This window comes from Calidris pugnax, unplaced genomic scaffold (assembly GCF_001431845.1).
Source record: "Calidris pugnax isolate Ruff unplaced genomic scaffold, ASM143184v1 scaffold360, whole genome shotgun sequence".
In the NCBI taxonomy this organism is placed as follows: domain Eukaryota; kingdom Metazoa; phylum Chordata; class Aves; order Charadriiformes; family Scolopacidae; genus Calidris; species Calidris pugnax.
In genome coordinates, this window is record NW_015091129.1 from 739,204 (window position 1) to 751,545 (window position 12,342).

Here is a 12,342-nt window from a genome sequence, read left to right on the forward strand (position 1 = left end):
AACAGTGGAAAATTTTAAGTGTTCAAAATTTGAGCTGCTTTGTCTTCTCAAATAAGGCTAAGATGTCTGTGAAAATGCTCCCGTGTCTCTCCTTCCCCCTCAACTTGATGCATGTTTTGCTCACTTTCAGTGTATCATTATTCAAATCCTCATTAGAGAGCAGAGATACAGCTTACAAGACATACTGAAAACAAATGGTCATTACACGTACCTTTGTGGAATTCCAGATTTTAAATATCCATCTACACGCTTAATGTCTGCTCCAGAAAATAATTTGTTTCCCGACACTGTGCCAACACAGGCATCAACTACAACAATAAGTATACCATTATCCTTGAAGGAAAATATAGTGTCATTGACCTGAATGGGAGGAAAAAGAGAGAGAACAACTTCTTTCTTTCTTAAATATGAATTCAGCAGCAATTCTACCACACTCAGTGTTAATCTTTATATAGTTTAGACACAGTGGTGTACCGATTTCCTTACAAATACTAGCATCTCTTCATTTTCCTCCTTGAGCGAAGGCTTTCAGTGGAGCTTGTGAAATTGCATGGAAGCCTTCAGTTCCCGGCTTCTACAGGGAGATGATACATTTCAGGTGACTTTCTACCTGCCTCAGTCATTGCTCCTGCTTCAGGAAGCCAAAATTCAGATACTGAACCACCTGGACTTCTTTGCTATAGTATGGTTAAATCCGTCTCTGCAGTTGCCCAGTTTCTTCCTGCAGAGTGCTCCTACTGGTTTGGATAGGGCACCACACATTGCCACAGAAGCCTGCAGCTGCTAAGGTTATGCTGCTCATGTGTCATTTGTCTGTCTAGATAACTCAAGGGTTTTACTATTTCAACCAAGCTAACGCATTGACATTGCAGAAGGTAAGCCACACGCAGACTTGTAGCTCTGCGGTGTGAGGATGTCTGCAAATACTTTTTCAGCATCACATGCAAGACTCCTTCAGCATCGAAACAGAATACAGTATCACATCACTAGCTTATCAGGACTCCATCAGAACAAATACAGAAATCTCTGGATTCTTTAGAAAATGCTGTTTTGAAGGAGTTTAGCAAGGCTTATTAGCTTAAATAACTCATCCCATTAACTCACCAATGTGTCGGCACAAAAACAATTTCAACAACATGGATATAACTAACAGGTTGGTTGGGTTTTTTTTCATTTTTCAAAAGCAGCTATCAATAAATATATATCCATCCAGATTTCAACATGAATTTGAAGCTTTTTAACTCCCTCATACTGGTACAAATTTTCTCTCCAGCAGGAAACAACTTGAATACAAAACAAAGCTTTGGAGCCTCATTTTCTGAGGTTAAAACATCAGCTTTTTGAATGTTTGATTTTTAAACTACAAACCAACACTTTTTGTTGAAGTGAGAAGTGAGGTCAGCAGTAAGTACAGCTTCCATAATACAAACTGCTTAAAAGAATGACAGTCAGAAGAAAACTATAAAGAATACTCACAGAAATAAATGCTTGCTGACCTCTGCTTAACTCTTTTTTACCAGATGAATTAATCTGCACAAGGAGGTAGTTTTTATGAGGATCACTGGTGAATACCATCTAGATACCAAACAAAACACGTTAAGTATACTTATCCATGTATCTTCAACGCTTTATCATGCCAGACAATTTACAGCAGACCACCCGCGCTCCAAAGCAAATACATCCATTTGTCAGTGGCATTATTTTTGATCCTAGCAATGCTAATAAATACGTAGAGTGTAACCCATTTTATTCCTTATTTTCAGCACTTTCCTCAGCTTGTATAGCTAGAATGGATAATGCAATAAGTTCATGCTAATAAGCAAAGATTCAAAAAACAAGAGAGAAGGTTGGTCAATAGCATATACATCTCTGCAGCAAAGCTATCCTACACGGAGTACAAACAATATTGTAGTACAAGACATCAGATCTACCTATGTCCCTTCTCCATAGCACTCAGTGAGAGGCAAAGCAGTATTTTTCGAAGAACAAAACCTGAAACCTTTGTGCTACAAGGGACTCCCTGCATTCTAGCGTACAGGAGATTAACGACGTGATCACTGCAAACTGGTAGGTGCAGTATTCCAGACTGAAAGACTGAAATTCTGCCTTAAAGTGGGCAGACACCAACCCCAACTATACAGTTTATGGAAGTTTTTGCTTGTCTTATTTTACCTGAGTTGTGCCGCATTTTGTACATGGTATAGCAGTTTTTACTGGCATCCGCTTTATGACAGTTGGTCCTTGATAGTACTTTGGGTAAGCTTTTGCCATGCAGTTACTGATCCCTTTTGCTGAATCTCTGGTCACAATCTTGATCCTTTCACATCCCTGAGATGAGCAATAACTGTGACCATCCCTATTATATTTGGCTTGAAGAAATAAAAATAGTAATCTACACAAAAGGGGGGGAAAAAATCTAGATCAATTGCTGGAAAGATAGTTATTTATGTTAAACCTTAACAGCTATATTTCATGATTTTCAGAAGCAGAGAAACTACAGTATTCACTTCTGCACCACTTAATTTTTTTCAAAATATTTACAGTTTGGAAGAGTTAGGAAGTCTCCACTGATAGATCTAAAATACCCACAATTAAAGCAGATGTCATTATGAACGCGCATGATTTGAAAAAAATGCACCACTCCTCAAATCAGTGACTTGCAGGAAACAAAAACCAAGCTGCAGAGCATAAGTATTTAATTTGATTGTAGATCTTTGCAGATACCCAGCAGTAACTGTTTGGATATTCATCTTCACCCACCAGCATTGGACAATGTAATCAAGCTGTTGCAAATGCTTGGAAATTCGATTAGGGGGTACTAGTCATTAATGTTCACAATACACAGAGATGGGAAATTCTCCTATTGTATACTTGACTGTTAGGTCTTAGACAAATGTAAATGTCTTTTCAAAATCTATGTTCTTCTGCATATGTACTACAGACAAAGTAGCAGATAACAGAAAAAAATAAATAAGAGAACAAATTATAAATTAAAGATCAACATTTGCAAAACACAAAAGTGACATATGTAGGACATCTTTTACTCAAAGTTGACTATATCTTACACCTCTCAGACATATCTCATTGGCCTCTGTATGAAGTACTTTTTAATCAGAGACTAGGACTTTTAAGTACTTCCAAGAAGGCTGAAAACAGATTTGGATTTTCAAAAATACATTCTTAAAGTGTACTTGGAACAGAAAACTTCTTGATAATTTCTAGACTTTTCAGTTGAACAAGACAGCACAAATTTTCTTTTAAAACTTAGAATTTACTTCCTGAAAGACAGTGCTCTGCAACACACCAGACACCACATTCTCCCCAGACAGGGAATAGGAAATAACTGTAGCAACTGTGAAATACTTTTCCAAGAGCACCAATGACAACCACTGAATTTTGGAGATTCAAAGTCACAGAAAATACTCTTTCAAATAGGTTTTGTGCTCCTTTTCAACAGCTTTCCTCCTATGCAGGTGTCTCAATCAGTGTTTTTAGCACTATCAAACAGGACATTTTAAGGTTAAACAAAGTCTTCCAATGGGATGAAGTTACAAAGAGTTACCCAGTGCTGTTGTCGAAGTAAAACTTCTTGTCTGATCGGTTCTTTTCAAGCTCCATCATTGAAGATACAGGCATGTAGCGCTCTACCTTGCTTGACAGAGCGGATGACCGCCTCTGAAAGGCTTCCAACACTATAGAAAAGTCTGTATTTGGTTGATAACAAAGACCAACACGAATCCAGTCATTCCTGAAAACAAAATAAAATGTACGATTCACCGTAGAAACAGTTTAGGTGACAATACGCAGCAAACAGATCACTCAAAAAACAATTAACAGGAAAATAAAAATTTCCCAGACCCTCAAACAGAAGATCTTTCTTTCCCTCTCTACACAAAGTGTTTAATTAAATGTTAGAGTAACTTTCATGCTCTCAGGATATATTTGATTTTGTACTTTAGACATCTGAGAACAAAATCACAGAATCACAGAATCTTCTAGGTTGGAAGGGACCTTAAAGATCATCTTGTCCAACCGTCAACCTAACTGACAAAAATAGACACCCACACAACAAACAAGGAGCATCATCACTAAACCATACCTCCCAGCACTTCATCAACCCGTCTTTTGAACACCTCCAGGGATGGTGCCTCAACCACCTCCCTGGGCAGCCCATTCCAATGTCTGATAACCCTTTCAGTGAAAAAATTTTTCCTAATATCCAGCCTGAACCTACCCTGGCGCAACTTGAGGCCATTTCCTCTTGTCCTGTCGCCTGTGACTTGAGAAAAGAGACCGACCCCCATCTCTCTACACCCTCCTTTCAGGTAGCTGTAGAGAGCAATAAGGTCTCCCCTCAGCCTCCTCTTCTCCAGGCTGAATAACCCCAGTTCCCTCAGCCTCTCCTCATAAGACTTATTCTCCAGACCCCTCACCATCTTTGTCACCCTTCTCTGGACCTGCTCCAGCACCTCAATGTCTTTTTTATGGTAGGGGGCCCAAAACTGGACACAGTACTCAAGGTGGGGCCTCACCAGTGCCGAGTACAGGGGGACAATCACCTCTCGGGCCCTACTCGCCACACTGTTCCTGATACAGGCCAGGATACCATTGGCCTTCTTGGCCACCTGGGCACACTGCTGGCTCATGTTCAGCCGACAGTCGACCAACACCCCCAGGTCCTTTTCTGCCCGGCAGCTCTCCAGCCACTCTGCCCCCAGCCTGTAGCGCTGCATGAGGTTGGTGTGACTGAAGTGCAGGACTTGGCACTTGGCCTTGTTGAACCTCATCCCGTCTAAACTATTGAACTCCAATTCTGCTCAACTTCACTATTTGCACACTTTCTTCTCCAAATGATTTTCTTTAAAGACACAGTACTGGACAGAAGTTTAACTTTTGGTGCAGGTCTATTCCTTAATCTCTTGCTTTTAACGCTTTAGTATTTGTAACTATGAAAAAAAGAACCAACCCAAGATACAGTCTTGCTGATGGCTGCAAACTCTCACACATACTAATTCTGCAGGATATAACTTCAGTATTGCCTTATGGACCAATGACATAAAAGAACATAAACATACTTGTTGAAGTTGATGAGATAAAGATAGGTGACGTTTGGTGCTTTTCCATTCCAATGTATTGTGTAGCCCTTTTGGAGCATCACTACTGGCTGGTACTGTTGAAAAGCAGCTCTCTGATTGATACCTCGAAGAACCATGGGATTGGCTGGGTACTCATCTCGTACAATAGTCATGGAAAGATTCTGTCCATTCCACGTTTGGACATAAACCTGTAGGATATTAAGGAGGACAAAGACAGAGGAAAGATTTGGACATTGTGCAAAAGGAAAAGAAATACTAAAGAATAATCAGTACATTATTAGCAAAAGTGCTGCAATTTGATATTCTGAGTTAAGCAATACAAGAATGTCTCCTGAAGAATAGGCCTATTTGAAAAACTTCGGGAGATTTTTAAAGACAAAAAAACGAGGAGGGAGGCAGGGGAAAAAAAGTAGAATCAGCTACGGTACTTGGCCAAACTCATATAGAACAGGTGTCATAATAGGAATGGCACCTATATGTGATTTGTATTCAGAAGGTGGCATTTAATATCTCCAGTTAAAAAAAAAAGGAAGAAATAAAAAGCCCCTTAAAAGCAACTCTGTGAAAAAAAGACATACAGAACTTTTGTGGAAGAAAACACCTCAAAAAAAAATAATTTATGTTGCAGCCCTAACTGCTGAAAGTCCTGGCATGCATACACATTTGGTTTTACCTTGCAGCATCTAATACTGCACTCCCAGTTTGGAATGCTGAAGGAAACATGACACACACTACTGGCTGAAAAGTGTAATAATGCATAAAAGTATTTTTAAAACAAAGAATTTTTAATTCCAAAGGTAGGTAATTTTGTACTTCTTACACTTCCCCTGCCCTGACAAGTTTTTCATGTTGCCAATTTGCCCCAAACAAAAAGCTACAAGAGTACTAACCTGTGCATAGGTCCCACTGCAAACCACTCCACTCCATTCTGTAATATTAATGCATTTGGGGTGTTGAATCAAGTAGTTATCCATTCTGCCCACATAGGTATCCTTGTAGTCAGTCACAGAACCGTCTAGATCATGGAATATTGAGTTCTTGTCACCATCCAGGTCTCCTTCTTCAAACCAGGGACCAGGTTTTCCAAAGAAGGCTCTTAAAGAAACCTGGCAACAACAATTAAAATATTTTTTTCCCCTCCAGGCAAAGCAGAGAGTAACACTTGCACATCTGCAGAGACACAGGAATTTGTCAAAGTTGATTAAAAACCTTACAGCAAGGACTGTGGAATCTGGCAAAACAGACATTTTGATTTTTAGCAATAGACTTAGGCCAGCTCTTGCTTTTGAACAGTGTTAATATTTGCAACTGAAAACTCATTACTAAGGATATAACAAACCTTACAAAAATCTCCTTTTAGCTTTACCATTAGCCCTGAAAGAGATCATTATTGCAATATATCCTGCATCTCCCTTGGCGTTATGTTTCTCTCTGAAGACAAAGGATACACCTTGGGTGACTTCCAACCAAGAGAGAAACTCTATACTAGGAATACATGGAAAAGATGATCTAAGGCCCTGGATGTTTATTTTAAATACAGCAAGAATAAAAGAAAACTTGTAATAAACTTACATTCGGACCAAACTTCACAAGAGAAATGTTGTTTTTTGGCGTCATCTGCCATGGATTTTTCATTAAGAATCCAACTGCACTGGTAAATCTGTCTGGAGTTGGCACAAAGTTTTTGAATGTGCACTTGGTAAGGTGAATAGGTCCATCATAAATTTGAAAGCCTCTGATTGGAAATGTCCTGTTAATGCAAGTAAATATTTATAGCATCCAGTAACAATAGCCATGATAAGCCTGAATCTGTGTCATAAATAAATTTCTTCTCAGAGGAACCAAGAAAGCAACATTAAGAAAATGACTAGATCTCAGTATTTCTGCACTTATCTAATGAGTCAAAAAATACCCCACTGGTTTGAATTTTCCTGTAAGAAGAGCTATCACTGTCCATTTGCAAATATGGCCCTTTCCCAATACAGCAGGAGAATAATACCACCTGTTCTTTGATTAATTATGGCAACTAGGAGAAATGCCTATAGACTGGAGGAAAGCAAGTGTCACTTCTAACTTTGAGAAGAAACACCCAGGGAACTGCAGGCTGGTGAGCCTCAGCTTGATCCCCAGCAAGGTGTTGGAGCAGCTAATTCTAGAAACAATTTCAAGGCACACAAGGTCAAGTAAGTCATCATAAGGCATCAGCATGGATTCACTAAGGAACAGTCATGCTTGACCAACTTCATAAACCTCTGTGATGAAATGACTGGACTGATAGCTGAGGAGACATGGTCCACCTAAACTTCAGTAAGGTTTTTGACACTGTCCCCCATAAGATCCTCATGAAGTACGGGCTGGATGAGAGCACAGTGAGGTGAACTGAAAACTACCTGAATGACTGAGGCCAGAGGGTGGTGGCACGAAGTCCACTCGGAGGCCAGTAGTGCAACCCCAGGGGTCAATACTGGGTCCAGTCTTGTTCAGCATTTTCATTAGTGATCTGGATGCTGGTGTTGAGTATAGTCTCAGCAAGTTTGCAGGGGTCACAAAACTGCAAGGAGCAGCTGATACACCAGAGGGTCATGCTGCCTTCCAGGTAGGCCTTGACAGGCTGGAGAAATGGGCAGATGGGAAACTCATGCAGTTCAACATGGGGAAGTGCCAAGTCCCGCACCTAGGGAGGAACAACCCTATGCCCCAGTGAAAAGGATCTATAGGTCAAGGTGAAAACCAAGCTGACCATAACCCAATGTGCCCTTGCTGCAAAGAGGCAAACGGTATCCTAGGATGCACTGGATGCCAACAGATGGAGGGAGGTGATTCTTCACATCTTTGGTGAAGCCACATGTAGAGTGCTTGTCCCTAGTACAAAACATTTCTTGTTCGTTCATTCACTTATAACATACTTACCGATTTCTAGGCAGAGTGCGTGTCTTGTTGTCTATTCCTCCAGTTCCCGCATATTTATTTTGGCCACCTGGAAACCCATAATTCTTGCTCTCGCCTATGAACAGGGACTCAGACACCTCCTGACTGGCACCTTCATCATTTGGAAAGCTCCCATCACTATTAAAGCAATGTCAGAGAAGCTTTTAGCCAAGACTCTCACTTTTACTTCTGTAACAGCGCTACTTCTCCTCCTACTCATTACAGTCCTACTTCTTTTGTAACAGCCCTACTTCTGTCCGACTTTACTTCTGTTAACAGTCCTCTTAAAGCAGAGCAGTCTAAGACTTCATTTACAATATGCAGAACAATAAATTTAGTCATAAACAGTATTAGAGACTAAACGTTTGAAATGCCAGCAGAGCACTGAGCATTAAATTCTCTCCCTTTGTAGCGCAGCTCTCTGTCTTCTACAGCCCACTTTTGCAATCCTGGAACCAGGTTGTCATGACTCAAATGGCAGCAATTTTGTCTTACTACCAAATTTACTTGATTCTTTTTTATTAGAAAGGGACTCTTCCCCCTATAAATGCTCATCCCCTTTCGTTTTCTTTATTCACTTTCAACTGTTCAAGAGGAGAGTCAAAACTGCCTAAGGAATCATATAGTACTAAAAATACCTGGACAAATATAACCCTTCTGCTGAAGAGGTAGCAAATTGTTGCTAAAACCAAGCACAGGTTGAATCAAAGTGCAAGCTTTGGCAGTTGTGTCAGTTTATAGCCTTTATTACATTATCTGCACCACTGGAAACAGAATTGGGCCTTACAAAAGTACACCTATTAATTTGAATAGACAGATGTATATCTTCTAAGCTTCTAGGCAGGAAAAAACCAGAAATTATTAACATGAAGTACTCACCTAGCAAATGTCAAACCTATTCCATTGTCTGCAAACCTAAAAGAAATTTAAAAAGCTTCAGTTGTGTTTTCTGGATTATCCTACAATAAGCTACTGTAAGAGCACATCCTGCTATGCACTGAAAGAACCCTGTATTTTTCTATTAATGGAGTTTATAACCACCACACACTTAATAACTCTCATAAAACAGTTGCTGTGTAAGAAAAAAACCAACAATAATCTTCAATATATTTTAAACAGGAACATTAGAGTTTCAGGGAAACAACAGACACCTCAGTATAAATTTACTGTCTCTACCAACTTCTATACTTCTCTTTATTACACAGTTTCTTTTTGCCATTTAACGCATATTCTCCTCTAATCACATAAAAACTTGTTCCATTTAAAGTAGTGGGATGGTGTGAAAGCGGTTCAAGACACTGAGAAGTTAGAGCTATGCATCAGTCTCCTCTTACAACCCCGTTGTAATGCACTTTCATAAACAAAAGTTCAGGGGAAACTTCTTAATGACATGCATCTGTTTGCTTCCGGATACCTACCCAGAGTTTTGAATGAGGATATCCCCTCCCCTGACCCAGGCCCCATGATCATTGTTTTTGAAAGAGATTAATCTGTCAATCAGGGCAGCAACTCGGGGCTTTTCAGGGTCTGCATCTTGATGAGGTCGAAACCTGGGACAGATAAAAACCCAAACACTCAATACAAGAATACTGTTTGTTTTATACATGTCATATATGTTGGGCTGAGAGAGAGAGCCTGAAAGGTAAACACTCATGCTCATCTGATTGGCAAAGTCCACTCTGCTTCATGTTCGGAATGGCAGAAGCCAGAACCATATGCAGTTCTCTATTTCTAATAAAGTGTCTTCAGGGTATAACTAAGCTAGACTGTCAAACTTTCCTTTTTCCAGTAATTCTCAGAGGCTTTTGCTCAATGTCGCCGAGTTTCTTCAGCTGCATCTAACTTCCTTTTATCCCCTTGCTTTTCCTTTTTGCCCTTCCCAAAGTATCTCCTTCCAACTTGCATTTCAGCATTAATGTGAAAGTTTGATGGAGTGAATTAAAGTTCCTTGGAAGGATACATAGGGCTGACATGCACTATACAAAAAAAGGCTAGAGGTTTGTCTAATTTCTCCTTTAAATCTTTCAAACTCTTCTGATGTTGAGGAGTGCTCCTTCTTTGAGCACACCTGAGATAATTTTCTATTCCAACCCAGACACTCTGCATTGCTACCAAGACTGTCTAGTATAGTAAGCTATAGATGGAATCTATTTTAGACAACAGGAAGAAAGAGTCTGATCAAAGACTGGTGGAAACTTTCACTTGATTACTCCCAAGATCCCAGAAGAAAAAAAAAAGTAATACATTGAAAAAAATTACAAAAATACACTTCGAGCGGGCAAAGACATATATGCCCTTTAGCCCAATCACCTTGTACTTTGGCTCTGCCCTAGTCCTGCCAAGGGAGAAAGGGGGGAATAGGCGAATGTTTGTTTTTCACAGTCTCAAGCTCTTCAATTAACATTTTAACCCCTCCAGTTTGGTTCCATGTACAATGATCAGTGGCCTCATGTAGTTACAGAATGCCTCATTACCTTTTTGGCTGTTGTGAAACATGTACCTCATCTCATGCACTGAGGTTCTCTCAACTTCTGTTGACACCCTGTCAACACACTACAGGTTCTCTCAGTGCATTATGCTCCTTATATGTCCCTCTTGACCATCTGTTATGACTGAGGTAATCCACATAGGTTATAGGGGTTTTCTGTCAAAACTTCTAACTAGCAAATTCATTTTCAAATCATGAACTATCAAGTATCACCAAAATTAGCAGTTTTCTGCATCTGCAACTATCACTTGGCTATCCTCATTCTAATACAGGTCAATCAGAAATAATCTTACTAACTATATTTTCAGTCTTAATGCTTAGTCACCACAGTAAAATGCTGACAGATAGAGTTATCCAATATTGTCATTTGGCCACCCTCCCAGGCCATTTTATCTGAAGTTCAGGACAAGACTAACCAAACACAGTATAACCTTGAGTTTTCCTGGACTCTCCATTATTTTCTCTCACTCTGTAAGCTAAAGAAAATATGGTGGATTGTACTAACTCTGCAAATAGCTATCAGTACAACTGTACCACTGGTTTATGGTAGGAAGCATTCAGCAGTGCGAAAGGCAAGTCAATATGTAACTTGGCTCTATTAAGCCTTTCTCTAACAATTACTAAAAACCAACTCATAAATCAGAAGAGCAGATATTGAAGTGAGACTTTACTTTTAGCAGCAATTCCAGAAAAACCTTTAAGCATGACAGTAGGGCATGTTTAATACAATGTCTTCTAAAGGGCTGAAAACTACAGTGAGCAAGGGCTCGGAAGAAACAGCCAACTCCTTTAAAGGCACACCATGCTGTTGTTTCCAGAACAGATAACAAATGAGGGAAAAGAATACATATAAAGTTATTGTTTGGTTATCATTTATATATAATTAGATATTTTATAATTATAAAAATAATAACCAATATTTTATAAACTAATTACAAATTATTACATTGGTCTTATATTCACATGGGGAAAAACATTTTTAAAACAATGTCAGACTTCTGCCATTTTTCACTCACTTGAAAGATAATATACTTTACCTTGCATTGTTGTCCAGACAAAGATATTCTCTTGGATCATCAATGCTAGCATTAGTTATTTTAACACCCTTATCAATGAACAAACCAGCCTGAAACAAGCAAGGAAAGAAAACTCATAATATCCAAAACTGAAGATAAGACTTAAAATTTTTAGAATTTAAACTTTACATTGCATTCAATGCACATATTTTCCCATATAAGTACTCTTCGATCTTTCAGTTTGGTCTCAGTTGATATATTGTCTAAGGAAAAACCAGCAGCTCTCTATGCTAATCTGGGCAGAGGAAAAGAATAGCCTGGGATTTAAAAAAAAAAAAAAAAAAGGTAATGGAAAATCATTTCAGATTTCTTTCACAACATCTATTTGAGGTTTTACACTTATTTCCAAATGCTGTTCTGGAAAATCTGGAAGCCAATCTTGTGGTGAATTCAAAATATTGTCACAAATGGAAAAAAAAAAAAAAGTACCACTGTGAAAAATGCTTTGTATTTCACTTTAAAACTAAGCTACTTTCACCACTGAAGCCGATTTTTTCCCAAGCAATCATCAACTTGAAACTTGTGAGAGCCCGACAGAAAAACAGATGTCTCAAAGCTCGCTTGCTGCAAGATACCTACCACTCAATAATCCAGTATGAAACAATTTACTTGAGAAAACAGAAACAGAAGAAAGTAGTTGTCTTGTCTAACCTGAATTGCATAAGCAAATACCTGCAGCTACTTTCATGTCTGATCCAAATTATGATTACAACCGAGTGCTCCTACACGAGTAGATCCTCAGACCAGCTAGAAC

The 12,342-nt window shown here is 39.1% G+C and overlaps 1 protein-coding gene across 4 annotated transcripts in view; it reads right to left on the reverse strand.

The window, feature by feature from the left end:
- The window catches only part of TMEM2 (transmembrane protein 2), a 51,892-nt gene that overhangs the window by 3,624 nt on the left and 35,926 nt on the right, over positions 1-12,342 (reverse strand). For all 4 annotated transcript variants that reach the window (XM_014958490.1, XM_014958489.1, XM_014958488.1 and 1 more), the window contains 11 exons: positions 11,550-11,638; positions 9,443-9,574; positions 8,904-8,939; positions 8,007-8,162; positions 6,669-6,846; positions 5,987-6,202; positions 5,076-5,284; positions 3,563-3,748; positions 2,173-2,392; positions 1,477-1,575; positions 212-360 (listed from right to left, as the gene is read on the reverse strand). In XM_014958490.1, the coding sequence (XP_014813976.1) occupies positions 212-360; positions 1,477-1,575; positions 2,173-2,392; positions 3,563-3,748; positions 5,076-5,284; positions 5,987-6,202; positions 6,669-6,846; positions 8,007-8,162; positions 8,904-8,939; positions 9,443-9,574; positions 11,550-11,638 (1,670 nt within the window). The remainder of the gene's footprint in view (positions 1-211; positions 361-1,476; positions 1,576-2,172; positions 2,393-3,562; positions 3,749-5,075; positions 5,285-5,986; positions 6,203-6,668; positions 6,847-8,006; positions 8,163-8,903; positions 8,940-9,442; positions 9,575-11,549; positions 11,639-12,342) is intronic.